The following is a 20,554-nucleotide window of genomic DNA, read 5'->3' as shown; positions in this document are numbered from 1 at the left end:
TTCCAGACCACTTCAACTCTCCTGTGTTTCATCGTGACTGCACCAGCTGATTCCTATCCGCTGCCTCCGTGCTTCTACAGTTTCCAGACCACTTCAACTCTCCTGTGTTTCATCGTGACTGCACCAGCTGATTCCTATCCGCTGCCTCCGTGTATCTGCAGTCTCCTGCTCATCGCAACCCTCCAGTACTCATCGTGTCTGCAGCCAGCCGATCCGCTGTCTCCGTGCTTCTACAGTGTTCCCGCTTGTGTCAACTCGCCTGTCTGCATCGGATCAACGCTCCGCTGCTTTCATCTCAGCTAGACCGCCTCAACTCTCCCGTGTTCTCCAGGTGTCCAGTTCTATATACTACTGCTTCCTGAGTATTGTTTTCATCCTTGCTGGTCTACCTACCGTGCGCTGCACCTACTTGGTTACCGCTTCCACCCTCCTGGGACTTCGCATCCTGCCGGCCTCCAGCCGTTCAGGTATCCCTGCACCTCTGTCTGACAGCCTGCTCTCCTGAACCACGGTATGCATACTTCTCATTGACTGTGCTGGTGTATTGCATATCTAGCTGGACTGAGTTGTTCTCCTCTGGAGTTCCTATCCACTGAGACTATTGCCATCATTTGACTGTGTTACCTTTTAGCCTGGATAGTTCTTGTGACTTTGTATTATTGTGCAGTGCTGCTCAGCTATTACTATTTTGTGCATATCATCGTAGGATCAAGTTCAGTGTGCCCGTGTATACTCTGCATTGCATTTATCTCCCCGTGCTCCTCCTCACATATATATTTCAGTGGTACAACTTGCTAGAGGCAGACCACTGTTCCCTGTTTCCTGAGTCACCAGTTTCCAGTATCCTTTCACATAGCAGTGGTACAACTTGCTAACGCAGACCACTGACTTCCCGGATACCTCCACCTGGATTCCATTCCCTCACCTAGACAGCGGTACAACTTGCTATACACAGACCGCTGACTCTCATCACCTCCTCGTTACTTCTGGACATTCCTCCTCACTATAGCAGTGGTACAACTTGCTATCTGCAGACCACTGACTACCCTCACGTTTTCTTGTCCATCCAGTTCCTCGTGTACAGTTATCTATATATTACCAGTGCTGCTAGTCATAGACTTTCCACGAGCATTCTCTTACCATCTGCTGTCTCCTGTTCCGTGATCACCCCGCTACCAGAGTACCATATTACCACCTATACTGCTTTGGTAAGTCCATCATCTGGTGATACCTGGGTAAAGACTCCTAGTGCCCGTGACAACCTCCTACTGGGCAAATTGGGCAAATGTTTTAAAAAGGTAGCAAACATTTATCTGAGGGGGAAATCAGGTTCAATTCTATGTATCAATGCGATATTTTATTTGGGGACTGACATTTAATATTCTGTTTCATCATATCAGATTTATGCTCTCATCCTGACAGAATGGGTCCACAAGTGTGCCAAGCTGCGTGCGTGTCCCTATGAAGCAGTGCCTCTTTCTAGAACGTCTCGTAATAAAAGATCTTACTAGTAATACATGAGGTGCAAGCTGATATGAATCCCTGAGAGGAAAGGTTTTAATTTAGCTGCTTGCGTATTATTTATTCTGGGCCTTTGATTTCCTCCCCATCTGTGTGAATACAGGCAGGTGCCTCTACAAGGGATGTGTTGTGCAGTGCCCCCTTCTTACGCTAGTGTTCATGTTGTACAGACAGTCTATAATGATTGCAAATCTCCTCACGTTTTCCTGCATGTGTAATTGTCTGAGCTGAGGGGCGTGGCCTCCCCGTCTAACTCGGAATGTGAGGTACATAGTGCGAGAGTTCTATGCCCTTGTGATGCTAATCTGTAGCCTCCTTCTTCTGTCTCAGTCTGACTTCTATATTTAATCTTGAAAGGGTAACATTACTTTTTATTAGGAATTTTTTGGCTCACATGAAGTATCCAAAATTATTTCTTGTTAACATTCTTACCATTGGTAAGGCTGAAATTCTCAAACTCCATTTGAAGGAAAAGTCAGGTCTAAGAATTTGTTCATAAGCCTGAAAATTCATGCTTTTTGGGGTGTCCACAAGATGATTGACAAACTGGATTTTTTATTTTTTTTTAAACTTTTTATTAGAAACATCTTTTCCCATAGAAAATGCATTACAGAATCTCGAGATGTTAAACAGAAATAAATAACACATGTTTACATACAACAGATTCTCTCGCACTTGGGAGATAAATGTATATTTATCTATCTAATACTGCAAAGATGTTATTTTAACTTTTCAAGTTTGAAGGGTATAAAAAGGGGGGGGGGGGTATACAGGGACCAAAGGGAGGGACGGGGGACAAACTGGATTTTTACATTCATTTCCTGACTCTTGGCGGGTCTGCAGAATATATTTTGTAATATCACTTTCCCAAGAAGACAGACTTTTCCTTGTCTCTGATTTTCTAATCAGCATTATTTAGCCAGTGAGCGCAGATTTTCTCAACTAAAACATATAAGGCCTCTATTGAAACATACATTTTAACGTCAAATAAGAGCTTCTTCACCCATCTAGTCTGCCCATTTTTTAACCTATGGTAACCTCAAACCCTATTTGATCCTTTATTCTTTGTAAGGATATCCTTATGTCTATCCCAAGCATGTTTAATTTTCTTTACTGTATTAGCCTCTACCACCTCTGATGGGAGGCTGTTCCACTTATCCACTACCCTTTCTGTGAGGTAATTTTTCCCCAAATTTCCTATGAACCTACTTTCCTCCAGTGTTCGTGCATCTCCTCGTGTTCTAGTACTTCTCCTGAAGTTACAGCTACCCTGTGTTAGGTGTAATGGTTGTAGGGCAAGAGTGGCCTCCCTTGGCTGCTAGGACAAGACTGGTCTTGCAGACAGTGGATGAGTACAGGGCCTGCCGTCATCCACAAGGTATTACTGAATTCAAAGGTCCAAGATGGGAAGCTATTGTGAGGGAACTATGAAATCAGTGATGGAGCGAAGTCCATATTTGTGGCCAGCTGAGAAGTTCAGTGAGCCGGTGGAAACTTGTCTGACCCTTTAGGGTTAGCTTCCAGAACACAATGGTACAGTGATCTCATCACAGTGCACCTCGGGTGGCAGCTGGAATCTCTGGTTTCATTATCATCCAGGGGAGTGAAGCTTTGGGTCTTATAAGACGTAGATCATCTGTCTCCTAGTACCTCTATTGTCAGAGAAATGATTTACATGCTCTAACATAGGCTTAGTTATCAATGGTGTCTAGTATGTTTTGGGAAGTGGATAACTAAAAACATTTAATGAAAGCGAAGTACACCCCTTACCCCCCAACACACCCACATCACGACTACAACAAGTTACGGAAAACAAATGAATCTCAGCGTTGGGGTCATGAGTTCAATTCCCGACCATGGCCTTATCTGTGAGGAGTTTGTATGTTCTCCCCGTGTTTGCGTGGGTTTCCTCCGGGTGCTCCAGTTTCCTCCCACACTCCAAAAACATACTAGTAGGTTAATTGGCTGCTATCAAATTTGACCCCAGTCTCTCTCTCTCTCTCTCTCTCTCTCTCTCTCTCTCGGGGCAGGGACTAATGTGAGTGAGTTCTCTGTACAGCGCTGCGGAATCAGTGGCGCTATATAAATAAATGATGATGATCTCTGTAAGTAAATATGTAGACCGTCCAACATGCCATATAATCACATGTGCAGTATATTGCACAGCCCAAGATTACGGCACAGAATGCCCTTCCAACATAGCCATATGCAGCCCCTGCCCACCACAAACTGTGCCATACTGTGCTATGCGTCTATCCCCACTGCATATAGCTCCCATGTCACCCACTTACGTCCCCAATGCTCACCACATGTAATCCCAAACAAACTACATCCATCTCCATTGCCAACCGTAGATATCCCAATGTCCGTCCAGAGTACTCGCCTTCAGGACCGACTTGTGCCCGTTATTTAGGCACCAAGTCCAGTCGTTAACCCTTTCGCTGCCAACGCCTGTCCCACTCCCCGAGGCCAGGTCAGTAAAATCTGTGGCACTGGTTTCTGCTACAGTTAAATGTTTGTGTGTCTGTCCTGGCCTCTGGGGTTCTTCCTGTCCAGTCTCTGACACCAAGAACAGGAAACAGTTCTATCGCGTAAGCAGTACAGATGTTTCCATTGTCTCCCTATGCTGCTGTTTAGATGCAGTCGCTGGCTTGGGGGAAACTCAAGGGTTCCTTTAAGCCGGGGATCTCTGCATACTAAGAGGGATCACCCAGTATTAATAACAGATGCACCACTTTCATGTGACAACCGGACAAGTGTTCCGGGGTGACCCTGGAAGTCATTTAAGTTAGTGAGACATTCCCGGACAGAGGGGATGCCTAATGGATTAAAAAGTTAAAGGAAGGTCAAAAAATAAAATAAAAACAAGCTCTACCCCTTTAGTGACCTGATTATTTGGTTAGTCCTCCTCTACCCTGTGCAGGGGTGGTCACATGACACGGAAGTCGGCTGCCCTCATTCGGCCACCTGTTGCCCACCGCTAGGTTAGCTAATAAGATTTAAAGGCCCATTTATGAAGCCCTAAACCATGCGTTTTTTCCGAACGGTTTAGGCATATTAATTTAAGAAATGCTTAATGCAGGAGATATTGGAGATATCTCCTTCATTAGGCAAATTACTGCTTGAACGGCAGTTCCCATAATACTCAATGGGGACTGGGATCTGGGCAACTTTATCGAGCTTTGTTGTGTTGTTTTCTGGATTTGTGGAAGATACTCCAACATAAATGTTTTGCAATGATCATTTTAGTGATTATTTTGCATGTAGCGGTGTATAAAAAGCTTTGTGCGTTCCTGGTCAAATTGCTCGTCCCACGGATTCTGTAAGTGTGAAGAAGTTAACACAATCTCTGAGGGATACAGTGTAAACATCAAATATTTCTACACAATCTTATGCCTCAGTTACTATTTATTAGCTGAATTTAACACATAAAAAAATCAATAAAACCAGTGGCATGCGGAATGACAGTTGATGCATGAATATATATATATTTATTCTTAAGCCCCAAAATGTCCTAAATATCCACAAATCCTGGAAGCAAATATCCCAGAATCAGTGAAAAAATTAAGCTTAGAAGAGATTGGGTATTATAGGCAAGACAATGATCCATAACATAGCTTATAATCAACCATTAATGAAAGATTAAGGTTCTGGAATGACCTTCACAGTCTCAGAATGTGCAAGACCAAGAAATATATTTCTGTGTTCCAAGAGGAAAATAAAATTCTTACACTTACAGAATTTCATTCATTGCATGTGTTACATTCACTGCAGTCACAGCCATAGGCAAACCGAGGTTTTTTTTTCTAGTGCCTGGAAACACCCCTTCAAGCCTGGGGCACTGTATAATTGAGGTGGCTGGACCCTGCCCCCGCTTCACACGGCTCTGCTTGAAAAGGGAGAGCTGCATGCACCTAACAGTAGTACACGCAGCATTGCCCATGTATATTATGGGGATAGGAAGAGTTGGAGAGCAGCCAAGCACTGTCTAATATTATAGCCACGCCCCCATGCATGCTGGTCACGCCCACTGGCGGCATGGTGTTGAAACCCCCCTCTACAAATCTTGCGTTTGCCCCTGACATCATATATTAAATTGTACTTGCCTACAATTCCTACCTAGTAAATGATACGATGGGCAGGGTTTGATTACAAGGGTGGGGCGAAAAGTGGATGAGGCAATCACTCTATTAGGTCCCGCCTACTTCAGTACACAAATCTTGGAAAAGACAAGATCAGGTGATCATGCATACTTACCAACTTCTTGCTCTTTCCCACCGTGAAATCCTGGAGGGGAGGTGAAGTGTGAGGACGGTGGGGGTTGGGGTGTGGTGAGTCGTGTCATTTTGGCCCCACCCCAGAGACGGCTAAATGTTCTCGATTCACTGTGAATCGTGACATGGAGGCTCCACTAGGAAGTGGGCAGGATGCTAGAGAATGGCCTGCGCTGTCGTGAGTCCAAGAGACCTACTCAGAATTCGAGAGTGGGCAAGTATGTGATGATGTCATCACACGTCTGCCCCACCCACCATAGGTAAGCTCTCCAAGGCGATTTGCCTGCTCTCACAGAAGTATGGGAGGTCTCCTAAGTCGGGAGTTCAATTTTTAAAAAGACCTTTAAAAATTAAATGTCGTGCTTTTGTTTCTGGCCCTTTAACTTCATCAGAACTTCTGTAAAGCACATATATTTGGTATGTCTATACCAAAAAGGTGTAAAAAGGTTTCAGTGTTCATTTAGCGCTATTTCGTATATGGGGGGGGGGGGGCTATTCAATTTGGCAGTATAAGCAATGCTTTTCATGGACACTAAAGTATCACACCTCTTCAGAGAATACTTTATTCAATTCAATTTCATATCTGATGACTCTTAGGGAGGAATTCAATTCCCAGCGTTGTGGTGCGCGGACATTGCGCTGTGCACATTGCCGGCAATTGCGATAGAAATCTCCGCTCATTGTTCCTCCCACCTTTATGGGGAGCAAGGAAAAATGAGCAGAGATTCCTGGCAAATCTCCGCCGCAAAGTGTCTCCAGAACGTCCGCCAGACACTTTGCGGCTATTTGAATTCCCCCCTTCAGGATTCAGGGTCTTAACGTGCCCAGACACAGGGTGGTCTCGCCCACCTGTCCAGCAGTCGCATCTATGTCAGATTTGACCACATACATATATGTCTATAAGCAATCTTAAAGGTCCAAATACTCAGTGGTCGGACAGTTAGTTTAGCCGGACAGTGACCTCATAGACGGAGCAATATTTTTTCCATGGAATAACCCTAAAAATGGACTAAGCTATTTGGGTGTAGGACCGGCCCAATTGGATAATACCGTTCTGAGAATGTTAAACATCATTATATAAGATTGGCAGTGATGTTGTTCTTGTGTGTATATAAATAAAGTAAAGGAATAAGACAATGGGATATTAGCCAGTATGACATGAATGGCAACTCATTAATACTTCATATATTAAAATTACTGCATAGTTTTAGTTTTCCGATAAGCAGCCTAGCCCTGCGTAACATTTCCATAGATAAAATAGGATTGTCTATTCTGCAAAATGCTTTCAACAGTGTTGCCTCTTCATATGCAGGATTATCTCACATGTGTATGAACATTGTAAGTACTGTATGGTGTGTTTAGGAGCCAGTATGCAGTCTGTGAGTAGCTAAAGGTCTTCATTCATTCGTTCATTTGTTCATTCATTCGTTCATTTGTTCATTCATTTGTTCATTCATTCAATCATTCATTTAATCATTCATTTGTTCATTCATTCATTCATTCATTCATTTGTTCGTTCGTTCGTTCATTCATTCGTTCATTCATTCAATCATTCATTTAATCATTCGTTCATTCATTCATTTGTTCGGTTATTCATTCATTCTTTCATTCATTCTTTCAGAGGAGGGTGTTATTAGAGAAGCAGAATTGATGGCTGTCCGTGAGAGCTACCTACTAACATCGCTGAAATGTGCAATCTATAAATCTGTTATTAGTCTTTCATTTACATGATTATTCTCCTTTAAGTGGTAGCATTCCACCCTAGCAATATTGCTTCCTTAGGGGGAATTCAGTTGGCTGCGAGGTGCCAACTGACATCACCTGACATTGCTGGCCGATAAGGTACAGAAATCTCCGTTCATTTTTCCTCGCTATGGGACAGAAGGGAAAGTTAGCAGAGATTTTAGTAGAAACTCTGATGTGATGCGTCTCCGCTGACTCTTCTGGGAGCCACATCGCATCACCTCGCGGCCAATTGAATTCCCTTCCTTGGGGCATATTTAATAAAGCACGATAGTGCTTTTAACGGGTCATTAAGGTCCCACAGTGTCCTCCGCAAATTTATTAAGGGGGCATCGCAGCAGATATAATGGATATCTGCTGCTTTGCATTCCTCTTCGTTTTTGGGAGCAGTCACCATTCAACAGAATGGTGACTGCTCCTGGCCGCAATCTAACAAGTCCCGAAAAAACATTTTTTTCGGGAACTTGTCATGTTAATGTACAACAGCTGAAGCTGGCGTACATCATCCGAATTGAGGAAATCTAATGCTGTCAGCTCTGCTCCGGAGAGCAGAGCTGGACAGAGCATGTGTGGAGGGAACATGTGATCTCTCCCTGTCACTCAGCGCGCTCTCTCTGCAACTATCGTTGCAGAGACATAGAGGGGATCTGTGTGTCAATCCTTATCATTGCGATAAGAATTGAAAACTACTTTTCACTTTATGTGAATATTGATAAATGTGCCCCCTTGAGTCTACAATTTGTGCAGCATGAGCGGCAGAATGGCGAAATGGACCAGTAAGAGACATTCGTTTTCCACGCTGCACATTACAGCAGAACCACTTGTGAAGAACATAGATGGCGACCTCATCCATTAAGAATCCAAAGGAGGTATAAGAGGAGATTGAGAACTGTGTTTACAAGACAACCTCCAATTTCCATTCTCATTTAGCTGGAGGAAGCTGAATGTAATAATTCTGCTCAGTGCTTTTGGTATTCCAGTGGTTAGGATTAACCCAAACTGCTGCCAGACCTGAAATAAGATGTTGATCCCAATCGGTGTCCTCTGCAAGACACAGTAATAACATGTTGTGTAACTACATCACAGCGGGAGAGTGGTTAACTCGCCCCACAGGGAGCCTGGCAGATAAGTGACGGATTTAAACACGTAATTATATTCTTCACGGATATGAACCTTAATATTTATAACGAGGCTGTTTTATACCTCGCTGTATATTCATGGGGGTTTGCGGGGTTGGTAAATGAAGAGTTCCGATTGTGAACTGACATCTTATTAGAAGCCGAGCTACAAAGCCAATGTCAGAGGTTCAGGCTTCAGAAAGACATCTGGAGGTTTTGCTCAGTAAATACCGCTGTGATGTGTGTACAGGAACAGCCACAATTATCTGTGTACGGGTTATAGCTTCTGTGCTTGAGGTCTCACACGCAACTGGTCACCACAGAAACTAAAACCGTCATGGTATTCCATAAATAGGCCAGCACTGTCCAATATATCTTTACAGCGTACCTGAGAACTCTTAGGGAGGAATTCAATTGTCAGCGATGTGGTACTCTTACTAACTACTAACCTACAAGGCCATCAACAAAGCTGCACCAACATACATCTCCTCTCTTGTCTCAAAATGTCTCCCAACTCGGCAACTCCGTTCTGCACGAGATCTGCGTCTCTCATCCACACTCATTACATCCTCCCATTCCCGGTTACAGGACTTTTTCCGGGCTGCACCCACTCTCCCTCGCACAATAAGACTTTCCTCTAGTCTACAAGCGTTCTCTGAAAACCCACCTCTTCAGACAAGCTTATAATATTCCTCAACCACCCTCTTAACCTCACTACACTACCCTATTACCACCTGTTATACAACTACCCCTTGACCAACATTGTTGTGTGACAGGATCATTTAGCTTATGAGTCACTTTTACCTTTGCTGGGCTGACTGCAAATGTAGACTTAACCTCATGTATCAATCTCCCATTGTCCCATAGATTGTAAGCTTGAGGGCCTTCTCACCTCTTTGTCTGTTTTACCCAGTTTGTTTATTAGTTTACTATGTTTGTCCCCAATTGTAAAGCGATACGGAATATGTTGGCGCTATATAAATAAATGATGATGATGGTACGCGGACATTGCCGTCAATTACGGTAGAATCTCTGTCAGATTTGACCACATACATACATGTGTATAGCCATCTCCTAAAAGGTCCAAATGCTCACTGATCGGACACATGACCCTCATATAGATGCAATAACTGGTTTTACTAGTTGCCCTGGTTGACATCTGAACAATCCCATTTAGATATTAATTTGAATTGGCAAATTTTTTACCCCCCAGATGCACTGCAATTTGCGGCCAATTCATTCTAAAACAACCTAATTGATTCTCAGAATTGTAGCATATATGGTCACCTTTAGGTTTATGGCCAAAATCTCAGCCCTGAGATCTTCATCCCTTAGTCCTCTGTGTATTTCATTACCTTTAGTGTCATATATGTCTTAGAGTTATTTTCAGCTTGTAGATCCTCTCTGTTGCTGGCATTAAATCTCAGGTCAACCCTGTGACTTTTATTCGATTCCAGCCTGTTGTGCAATTGCATTTTAAGACTTTTGGTTGAAAGGAATATTGGTAAATTTTTTAGATTACTAGTAAAGGTTTTGTATTTTAAAAAATCTCAGGGTCATCTTGTTTGCACAGTTCCCAGCTATGCCTTCCACTCGCTTGTGAACCGGGGTTATTTTTTTGGCCCCATGGGACGTGTTTAGTACCTAGTGAATTGGTATGTTACAGTGGACACAAATATTCCATAGTCGCTATCTGTTGCTGATTTCCCAAAACATGTAGGAAAAAAAAAAATCATCCTTGGAGATATTTATCCATAGAAATCTCCCTATTTTATCCATAATACTGACCAAGGGGATGATTCCATACCTCCCAACATTTGGAGGTCCGAAAGAGGAACAAATAAGCCACACCCCCGTCTAGCCTAATCACCGCCCACAAACTTCCTGTTTGGGCGTGCGCAGTAGTGTTTTTTGGACAGACATCCTACCCCACTTCCTCCTAGACCACCGGGAAACTGGCTGCTATGTCCCGGTATAGGAGCGTGTGCTCTGATACCGGGACAAATTGTAAGTCAGGTGGGACAGCCGGACAGTCCACTGAAATCGGGACTGTCCCGCTGGAATCGGGACACTTGGGAGGTTTGTGATTCATGATCGGACGTAATTCCCTTTGCGTGCCATATCTTGCGTAAAAACAGCTCTGCGCTGAAACTGACCTTACGGCGGTGAATGCATGTGCATGCAATTCATGTCTGAATGTGTGTGATTCAAGCCCTTGGTTTCTCTTAAGTATGTGTTTTTTAGCCATATCATTTTCACATGTATGAGTGCCACTAGATAGTAGAGAACATTTGCATGCAAGTAAGAGAGTTTTCTCTTGGACAAAACCATGTTACAATGCAAGGGGTGCAAATTAGTTTATTATTTTGCACATAAGATAAATACTGGCTGTTTTTTCATGTAGCACACAATAGCTTTATTTTTACACTGAAATCTAAAGTTGATCTAGGACATGCCCTACCCCATCTATAACATACTTGCCAACATTTCATATTTTTTTTCCGGGAGCTGCCAGTAGGAGGTGGGCGTGTAGGGGGCGGGGCCCCGAAAAATCGCGTCATTTTAGCCCCGCCCCGTGATGTAATGACGAAAAACGCATCATTTTACAGTGAGGGCGGGGCCACCGGGAATCGCAGTGTTTCAACCGTATTTTGCCCACTTCTGGGCAGATCAGGGAGATTGCCACACTCTCTCGGGAGTCCGGGAGACTCACGCAAAATGCGGGAGTCTCCCGGACGTTCCGAGAGAGTTGGCAAGTATGATCTATAAATCTGCCATGACATTTTAAATTTGCCTCCCCCTCCAATGCAACATGGTTTTGCCAAGGTGCATTACTATGTTACTATTTTTTTTTAGTTTCACTTTTCTTAATGAATCAAGCCCGTACAGTGCATTTCCTTTAATTTTGTATCGTGGATGCAATTCTCACTAGCTCTCCTTTATTCCTGGGGCTTTAAGTTAATAATTATTGAAGCAGAATAGAAATAAAAACATTATTATACCTCCTGACATTCTTGATTTGGAAATCAGAATGTTTTTGCCATCTGCGCAGACAACATCCTAATAAGACCAAACAGTGCCTCCAAATCATGAAGCTCCGCCTCCAAATCATGAAGCTCTGCCTCCAAATCATGAAACCTCACCTCCAAGTCACTAAGCTCCGCCTATTGCCCCTTTCTTTCCAGCAGCAAAAATGGCAAGTTTAATTTAGTCCTGACAAGTTTAGTTTAGCGAACATATTATATGGCTATTGCTGTGCAACAATTCTGCCTAGACAATATCACACACAAACACACTTTTCAATGCATCACAATAGAATTTGCTTTATCAGTCATTCAGTGTGATGTTCATTCTGGGGTTATGAGTTCAATTCTCGACCATGGCCTTATCTGTGAGGAGTTTGTATGTTCTCCCCGTGTTTGCGTGGGTTCCCACCGGGTGCTCCGGTTTCCTCCCACACTCCAAAAACATACTAGTAGGTTAATTGGCTCCTATTAAAATTGACCCTAGTCTCTCTCTGTCTGTGTGTGTGTTAGGGAATTTAGACTGTAAGCCCCAAAGGGGCAGGGACTGATGTGAATGAGTTCTCTGTACAGCGCTGCGGAATCAGTGGCGCTATATAAATAGATGATGATGATTTTGCACATTATTTCAGTATCACCTCCAACTTAAGCTTTAAACATTTTATACATGATACCAGCTCTTCAGATAAAGCTCTGCCTCTATCTGCATTGTGGAATGGTAATACATGTCAGCCTTTGTGCTTTTCCTCTGAAATATAGCCTTGTAAGCGCTTATCTGATCAAAAATTAATCTTTTTTCAGTATTTCTATAGCTTCTTCATACTTATGCCCAAGAGCAGAACTTACACGGTTTCCATAGCAACCTTTAGAACTCCGATGCAGCTTCTCTGGTCTCCCAGGAAAGATGAAATTATGCAACGTAGCGTCCATCTTTCTCTACCCACCCACCGTATAATTATGTGCGTGTGATTTCAGAGATGGGGGGAATGAAGATATCTCTTGAAATGTCACTAAAAAAAAAATCTGTATCATCAACCTGTAGCTTGAGCAACAATGATTATGTTTTTCTTTCACAGCACAGTTGGAACTTGGATAATCTACTTCAGATTTTTTAACCAAAAGGTGGTTTTATGGATAAAAACATAAAAAAAAAAAATCACTTTTCTGTTCAAGTTGCTGTCTATTAGGAATGTATAACTCATCTGTTTACACATCATATGGTGTATTTGATTGGTCTCAGGCACTTTTTTTGATTATTAGTCTTAATCTCATCTTCACTCGTCTTCATTTCATTTTCATACGGTTTTGACATGGGTGGAAGAGTCTGTAGCCAATGGGATTGTTAGAATGGTCACAGCAGCACAAATGATTTCAGGGTTGGGTGTGCTGATCTTGTGGGAGGCAGTGACTTGTCCACTTTAAAGTTAGATCATCACCATTTATCATCATCATCACCATTTATTTATATAGCGCCACTAATTCCACAGCGCTGTACAGAGAACTCACTCACATCAGTCCCTGCCCCATTGGGGCTTACAGTCTAAACTCCCTAACACACACACACACACACAGACAGAGACAGAGAGACAGACACAGACATAGAGAGAGACTAGGGTCAATTTGTTAGCAGCCAATTAACCTACCAGTATGTTTTTGGAGTGTGGGGAGGAAACCGGAGCACCCGGAGGAAACCCACGCAAACACGGGGAGAACATACAAACTCCTCACAGATAAGGCCATGGTCGGGAATTGAACTCATGACCCCAGTGCTGTAAGGCAGAAGTGCTAACCACTTAGTGGAATGAGCAGGATCCTCCATCAGCACTGTGTAGTGAAGACTGGTACCTGACAGTTCATGCCCCCATCTTGTTTTCTTATTCAGATAATGTATCAAAACATGGAGAAACTCTACAAAGTATATAAAAAGTGTGTTGTTGTTGTTTTTTTGGGTGTAGTAGAAAAGAACCATAAACCAGCTACCAAACTTACAACTTAATGTAATATGTTTATTTTATTTTTTTTTTATTTTTTTTAGGATTAATCATAAGAATATTGTGGCCCTACAAGATATTCATGAGAGTCCCTCTCACCTGTACTTGGCGATGGAGCTGTAAGTAATTGTTGTCTTATTTTTAAAGGGCAACTAAGTATAAAATTCAGGTTGATCCATTTGTAACCATCACACGCGTACAGTACAGTACACACCATAGTCTGACAGAATTTGAGTTGTTTTTACAATGATATTTCCAATTACTACACTGGTTTGTGTAAATGATCCCCCCCCTTTCCAAAAATGTGCTACCAACACCCATAGCCTGGTCTGGTAGTGACCACTTGAGTGATGGTGGGGCGGGGGGGCGAACATCTCCTCCGAAAAAGCCACTTCAACTCCTAGGGGGTATATTTACTAAACTGTGGGTTTGAAAAAGTGGAGATGTTGCCGATAGCAACCAATCAGATTCTAGCTGTCATTTTGTAGAATGTACTAAATAAATGACAACTAGAATCTGATTGGCTGCTATAGGCAACATCTCCACTTTTTCAAACCCGCAGTTTAGTAAATATACCCCCTAGACTATGACAAACTGGGCTAGTGACACTATTGCAGGAAAAGCCCCCAGCTTTAGCCTCTTCAGCACAGGGCTGAATTCGGACCCGAATAGGAATCGGACACAAAAAAAGCACCCCTCTCTTCTAGATAAACAGCCCAGGACTCTTCCCACACCTCTGGGGCAAAAAAAATAAATACAATTCAATGAATACACAGACACCGGTAGCACCTTTTGGGGGAAATGGGTCGTAGTTTTTTTGTTGTTCCTTTTAAAAAACCCTATTATTTAAAAAACAAAACAAATAAAAACCAGCATTTAAAACCGAGATGATCACTAGCTTATACACAATAAAATGATACGCTTAATAGCGTATGGTCACGCTTTACTCATACACACACACACACATATATATATGTAAATATAAGCTGTCTTTCAGCTGCCGCCTGCGGGATAGCAGAGTATGGTTTCTCTTTCATCGTCCAGCAGGACAGGAATCATGAATTGCAGCTAAACTACATTCTGTATCGCTCCAATAGGCGACAATGCAAAATGTTAATTACCACCAATTCCAGGACAACCCTAATAAATAGACCCCATAACCCGCACAGAACAATACGTGAGCAATACTTAGTTTTGTGATGATTTTCTTAACCAATTTTAACCCTACAGCGCAAAAATTTTTTATTTTCTTTCAACATACTGTTTTATATCATGTTGTTCAACAATCAGTGTCCATCATGTACAACCTGGAAACAAAGAGGGAGCGCCGCGTGTGTGTTATCTAGCACAATCCAGCATTATTTTATGTATTTACTGTTACCTGCTGTTACCAAGAATGCATGATGCACTTATGTTTTGTAAAGAACGATTGCTTTTTTTTTTATACAATGAAATGTTGTTTTGTTGACCATTTTAAATGTATGATCCCTCTTCCCCAGCTAAAAAGCATATCGCACTCATGTTGTATTAAAAAGGTTTGTTTGCAGAGTAAGTTTATCTTCATAGCTTAGTATTTTGGTGTAAATTTGCATTAAACCGTATGACCCATGACCCATTTAATTAGCAATTAGCTTTATCTGTCTAGTGCAAGTTCAACAATGGAAGCAACTGTCTTAAGCTAGGTACACACTACACTGTTTTCGTCCAATAATCGGTTCAACCAGCCGACATACGACCGCTCGTTCAAAAGTCGGGTCAGTGTGTGCAGTGACTCGATGGTCGAAAGTCTGCCCAAATGGACGATTATCGCCTCATTTGGTTGGTCGTACCGTTAAATATTTTCGCTCCAATCTCGTTTCCGTTGTGTAGTGAGTATAAACTTCCGACCGATCCACAACAGTGAGTACGAAATTACAGTCATTGCTCACGACAACATGGCTGTAAAAAGTCGCTAAGGGGACGTCCGCTCTTCCCTTTATCGTCCTAAACAAGGCTAGTGTGTATGCAGTCCATGGACTAAGCGATCGGACCATCCATCGCATGTAAAATCGATCGGCATAAAAAGTTGGTCGCAATTTCTGTAGTGTGTACCCAGCTTAAGTCTGAGTTCATACTGCAGAAATCGTTAGCGATTTTACAGAGGACTGAAAAAAAAACAGTCCCGATCAGCAGCCGATTTATGTGTACACACTATACACGTTTTACACGATTCACCTTCAGATCTGTGCTCTTCATCTGTCATAACCATCGGCTGAAAAGATGGTGACTTTAAACACTCCATAGAGATCTATGGACACTGCCGGTCCTGAGTGCGTACACACTGCAGGATTAGAACAACATCGTTCCATCGTTGAACGAGATTTTTAGCTGAGTTTAAAAATCAAATTAAACAATACAATGTGCTTTGGAACGATAATCGTTCATCGTTGGAGCACACACACTAATGTGATATCGGACCCAACGATCATTTATTGTCTGATTGGACCAATAATCAGCTGAAATCACTGTAGTGTGTACCCAGCCTAATTCATTGCTACTGGTTTACTGTGAATTTGGACCCACATACACTGTTAGTTAATTCATTTTCTTTTTGTTGAGATTTTCAGAGACAAAGGTTTCCTATAACAAATCTTCATCAGTCAAGACATAAATAACTGTGGCTTCTTAGCTGTACAGTATATATATAAAAGGTCAATGATGAAATATGGCTGGAGGTTTAAAATTACGCAGGTAAAGACTGGATTAAGTGACCCAGGCAGCTTTTATTATCTGCTGCCTACACGTCCTCAGATGAAATACGTTTAATCCACATACACACCAGCGGTTACAGTGAGTGACTCATTTGCTCCGGAATTCCTGCAGTCCTAATCCACCCCCAGCTTTCAGTGCTAGTTTAATTCATCGCCTGACTCATGACATCTCTGTATCTCGCAGAGTCACGGGCGGAGAGCTCTTTGATCGTATCATCGAGCGGGGATATTACACAGAGAAGGATGCCAGTCAGCTCATCCAGCAGGTCCTGGACGCTGTCCAATACTTGCACAATATGGGAATTGTGCACCGCGACCTGAAGGTACTGTGGGGGTGCTGTATGTAGCAGTATGGCGTGCAGATATAATGCTTTAAAGACTATATATAAGGCTTATCTTGAGTATTCCATAATGGAATGCATGAAGGTTAGTGATGGTGAGACGCGCCTCATACGAGCAACTTGTATCAAATCAAAATTTGTGCATTATAAGAAATATTATACTCCCTACTGTAAAATACAAAGGATATAATAAGTCACCGCAGAGGTGCGGGACCTATATACATCGGTCATCTGTGGAGTATAAATAGCCTTAAAGTTTACATATACTCATTTTTACTAAAAACAAGTATACCTAAAACACAGTTGACTTTAAAAAGTATTCGTAATATTCACAAGTACATCATGGATCCATTTTATTTCACAAGTTTGTTAAGATACTGACCTAACTGAGAGACGCCAATTTGTATTTATTATTATCATCATCATCATTTATTTATATAGCGCCACTAATTCCGCAGCGCTGTACAGAGAACTCACTCACATCAGTCCCTGCCCCATTGGGGCTTACAGTCTAAATTCCCTAATATAGACACACACAGACTAGGGTCAATTTTTGATAGCAGCCAATTAACCTATCAGTATGTTTTTGGAGTGTGGGAGGAAACCTACGCAAACACGGGTAGAACATACAAACTCCACACAGATAAGGCCATGGTCGGGAATTGAACTCATGACCCCAGCGCTGTGAGGCAGAAGTGCTAACCACTAGGCCACTGTGTTATACTTTATTTTATATCGCTCCAACATATTCTGCTGGGCTGTACATTGAGAATATTTTTAACACAACAGTGCCAATTTTGACAAAAGTCAGTTACTATACCGGTATGGCTTTGGACCATTGGGTCTACTTGCCTAATTTCAGGGAATGTCCAAGGGGCTCCTGAATTTCGTGGAGTCTTGAGTCTTCCCAGACTCCGGGTAGAGCCGACACTCTACTGGATCCCAGATGGAGGTGAGGCTTAAGGACATAAATCATGTCATTAAGCCCCACCCACAGCACACAATGCCGCTAATGGTGAGAGGGGGCGGGGTCATGCCCCCTCCCACAATTGCCACCTGACCTTCCTTCCGGGATCTCCCGAAGGGGAGGAAGGAAAAGTTGGCAAGTATGTCATTGGGAAGGAATTGAAGGAACCAGAGGAAGACAGAGAGAGGTCATACATACTCTGCACCATGTGGGAATTGAACCCAGGGCCACTGTGAGGCAGCAATGCTGACCACTACACCACTTGTACAGTGTGCTTCCTGTCTGTGGAACACCATTTTAGTTTGCACGCTAACATACGTGGTTTCATGACTTCTTTAAGCGTGATGCCAATGAAAATATTCCTAATATCACCACGTCAAAGCCCCTACAGGAAAAGTTCTTATCCAACTTAGCAATAGTTTACGAAATGAAAAGCTACTACAATTACTGGTGCATATTTCATTGGCAATCTGTCCCTTATATTTGCAGCCAGAAAACCTGCTCTATGCAACCCCCTTTGAAGACTCAAAAATCATGATCAGTGACTTTGGCCTGTCTAAGATCGAGGACGGCGGAGTGATGGCCACGGCTTGTGGGACCCCAGGCTATGTGGGTAAGAGCTGTACTTATCCTGGCTTTGTTACATGGATGGTGAGGTCTCTGAAGACACTAAGGGGTATATGTACTAAACTGCGGGTTTGAAAAAGTGGAGATGTTGCCTATAGCAACCAATCAGATTCTAGTTATCATTTATTTAGTACATTCTACAAAATGACAGCTAGAATCTGATTGGTTGCTATAGGCAACATCTCCACTTTTTCAAACCCGCAGTTTAGTAAATATAATCCTAAGGGTCATTTATGGCCGTGAACAAGTGCAGAGAGCGTGCTCGTTGACAGACAAGTAGACGCACTTGTTCACATACTGTAATGTAAAACCATTGCAAATCCGTTTATGTTATAGCTCCACCATATTAGGCAACACTTCACATTAGTATCTACCCTTTAGAGCTTACAGTCTAAATCCTTTAGCGCATAACCGTACACATTTTTGTCAGCAGCCAATCGGCCTGCCAGTATGTTTTTGGACTGTGGGTGGAAACCAGAGGCCACGGAGAGAACCCAGCGTTCAGCGTTCTGGAGATTATTCCCTGATGCCTCGATAAAACGGGCAATTATTCTGCTACTTCCGGGAGAGAAAGTTAAACCTCTCTCGTTTCTGACACCTTCGTGTCGGTATTAGCTAATTGGACAGTTGTTGCGAATACCCAAATGTAGCAACATCCCAGCAGCACTGGGGGCGATTAGCTGATACCAAGAAGTATTTTATTCTGGGGAAAAAAATTATTTAATGGTATAAAATTTGAAGGGGCTTGCTATTAAACAATATATATTTTCAGGGGTTTTTGAAGATTGATTGCCTTTAATGGCACAGGGTTACCCTGTTATTTGGTTTAAGGGGGATGCCTAGTGGTGGTGAGAGCTGCACTCTCCCAACACCTCCCAGGCGTGGCATAGTGTCAAAGTGGCCGGTTAAGATTGGTAAAGTCAGCTGAGCCAAGGTTTTTTGGAAATAGCAATTTACACCTGTGTATAATCTAACAGTAGAACTTCATAGTCACCAATGTGTGTTACTTCTCCCTGCCGTTCGCAGCCCCGGAACTCCTGGAGCAGAAGCCATATGGTAAAGCCGTGGATGTCTGGGCTATTGGAGTCATCTCTTACATTCTGTAAGTATCTCTATCTCCGCTGATCTTATAGGTTAAATAAATGGTATGCTGTAGATGGAGAGTGCATTTCTGATGCATTTGCATAATCAATGTATAATTGTATGTGTTATCAGTAAGGATACACAGCACCTGCAGCCAGTAAGTGGCACCGTCGGAGACCTCTGCAGTGTTATTTGTGGGCCGGGTACTCACTTGTTGCGCTACAGCTCATCTGCAGCCTGGAATTCACCTACGTCTCTATATCTGACAACACGTTTACTCTCACTATGCACCGCCAATGTAGTAGTTGCTAGGACACTGCAGAACAGACGTCCTGGTTACACAATGTAGATTAAAGCAAAGTGACATTTCCAAGCACAACAAACAGCTTTTCAGCCTGATTTAACTTATACTGACAGCCAGATCTTGTCTGACACTTTGTTTGTTATAGACCAAATTGTGTTGCAATGTGGTTGGCTGCCTGAGCAATCATACTGAATCATCCAATTGCAATCTGATGCTATTTACTAAATTGTATGTGGCTTCATCCATCTGCACATGTGGTGTCAGCTAAGCCAATTCCTTCTCCATCCTCTGTGCTTGGTCTCCTGGTCTACTCCCACTGTTATCTGACCAGAACACGTGGTCCATCACAGCAGACACAGTTCCAGGATGGAAGCCAATCATTAGTTCCTGCACATGCGCACTGGCCAGTAAGATCTGATCTCATCGGCCACTGTGAGTCTACAAGTTCCTAATGATTGGTCCAGTGTTTCAAAGACTAACTGCAACTGCTGTGATTGGTCTCAGCAACTGCATTTAGTTCATGTCCAAGCACCAAGTCCAAGAGCCAATCAGATTTTAGCTATCTTGTATCTAGTACATTCTAGAAACGTATAGCTAGAATCTTATTGGTTGCTGAGGGCAACATCTCCACGTTTCATGCTGGGCTGCTCACCTCTTCCCTCCACCGGGTTAAATAGTTTTTTGTTTTTTAAATCAGATAAAAAGTAAAATTAAATAAATTATAAAATGCTGCAGCCATCAATCAGGTCTAAGGCCAATCCACCCCGGTTAGCGCTATGAATTTTCATTATTAGTAAGGGAGGGGAGATCTC

General features: G+C 42.7%; 1 protein-coding gene across 2 annotated transcripts in view; it reads left to right on the top strand.

The window, feature by feature from the left end:
- Window positions 1-20,554, top strand: part of PNCK (pregnancy up-regulated nonubiquitous CaM kinase) — a 104,569-nt gene that overhangs the window by 65,988 nt on the left and 18,027 nt on the right. For both annotated transcript variants that reach the window (XM_075184969.1, XM_075184970.1), the window contains exons 4-7: window positions 13,715-13,789; window positions 16,605-16,743; window positions 18,218-18,341; window positions 19,382-19,457. In XM_075184969.1, coding sequence (XP_075041070.1) covers window positions 13,715-13,789; window positions 16,605-16,743; window positions 18,218-18,341; window positions 19,382-19,457 — 414 coding nt within the window. The remainder of the gene's footprint in view (window positions 1-13,714; window positions 13,790-16,604; window positions 16,744-18,217; window positions 18,342-19,381; window positions 19,458-20,554) is intronic.

Source organism: Mixophyes fleayi, chromosome 9, assembly GCF_038048845.1.
Source record: "Mixophyes fleayi isolate aMixFle1 chromosome 9, aMixFle1.hap1, whole genome shotgun sequence".
Lineage (NCBI taxonomy): Eukaryota > Metazoa > Chordata > Amphibia > Anura > Limnodynastidae > Mixophyes > Mixophyes fleayi.
Note: the sequence above shows the minus strand (reverse complement) of the source record. Positions and strands in the feature narration are given on the sequence as shown.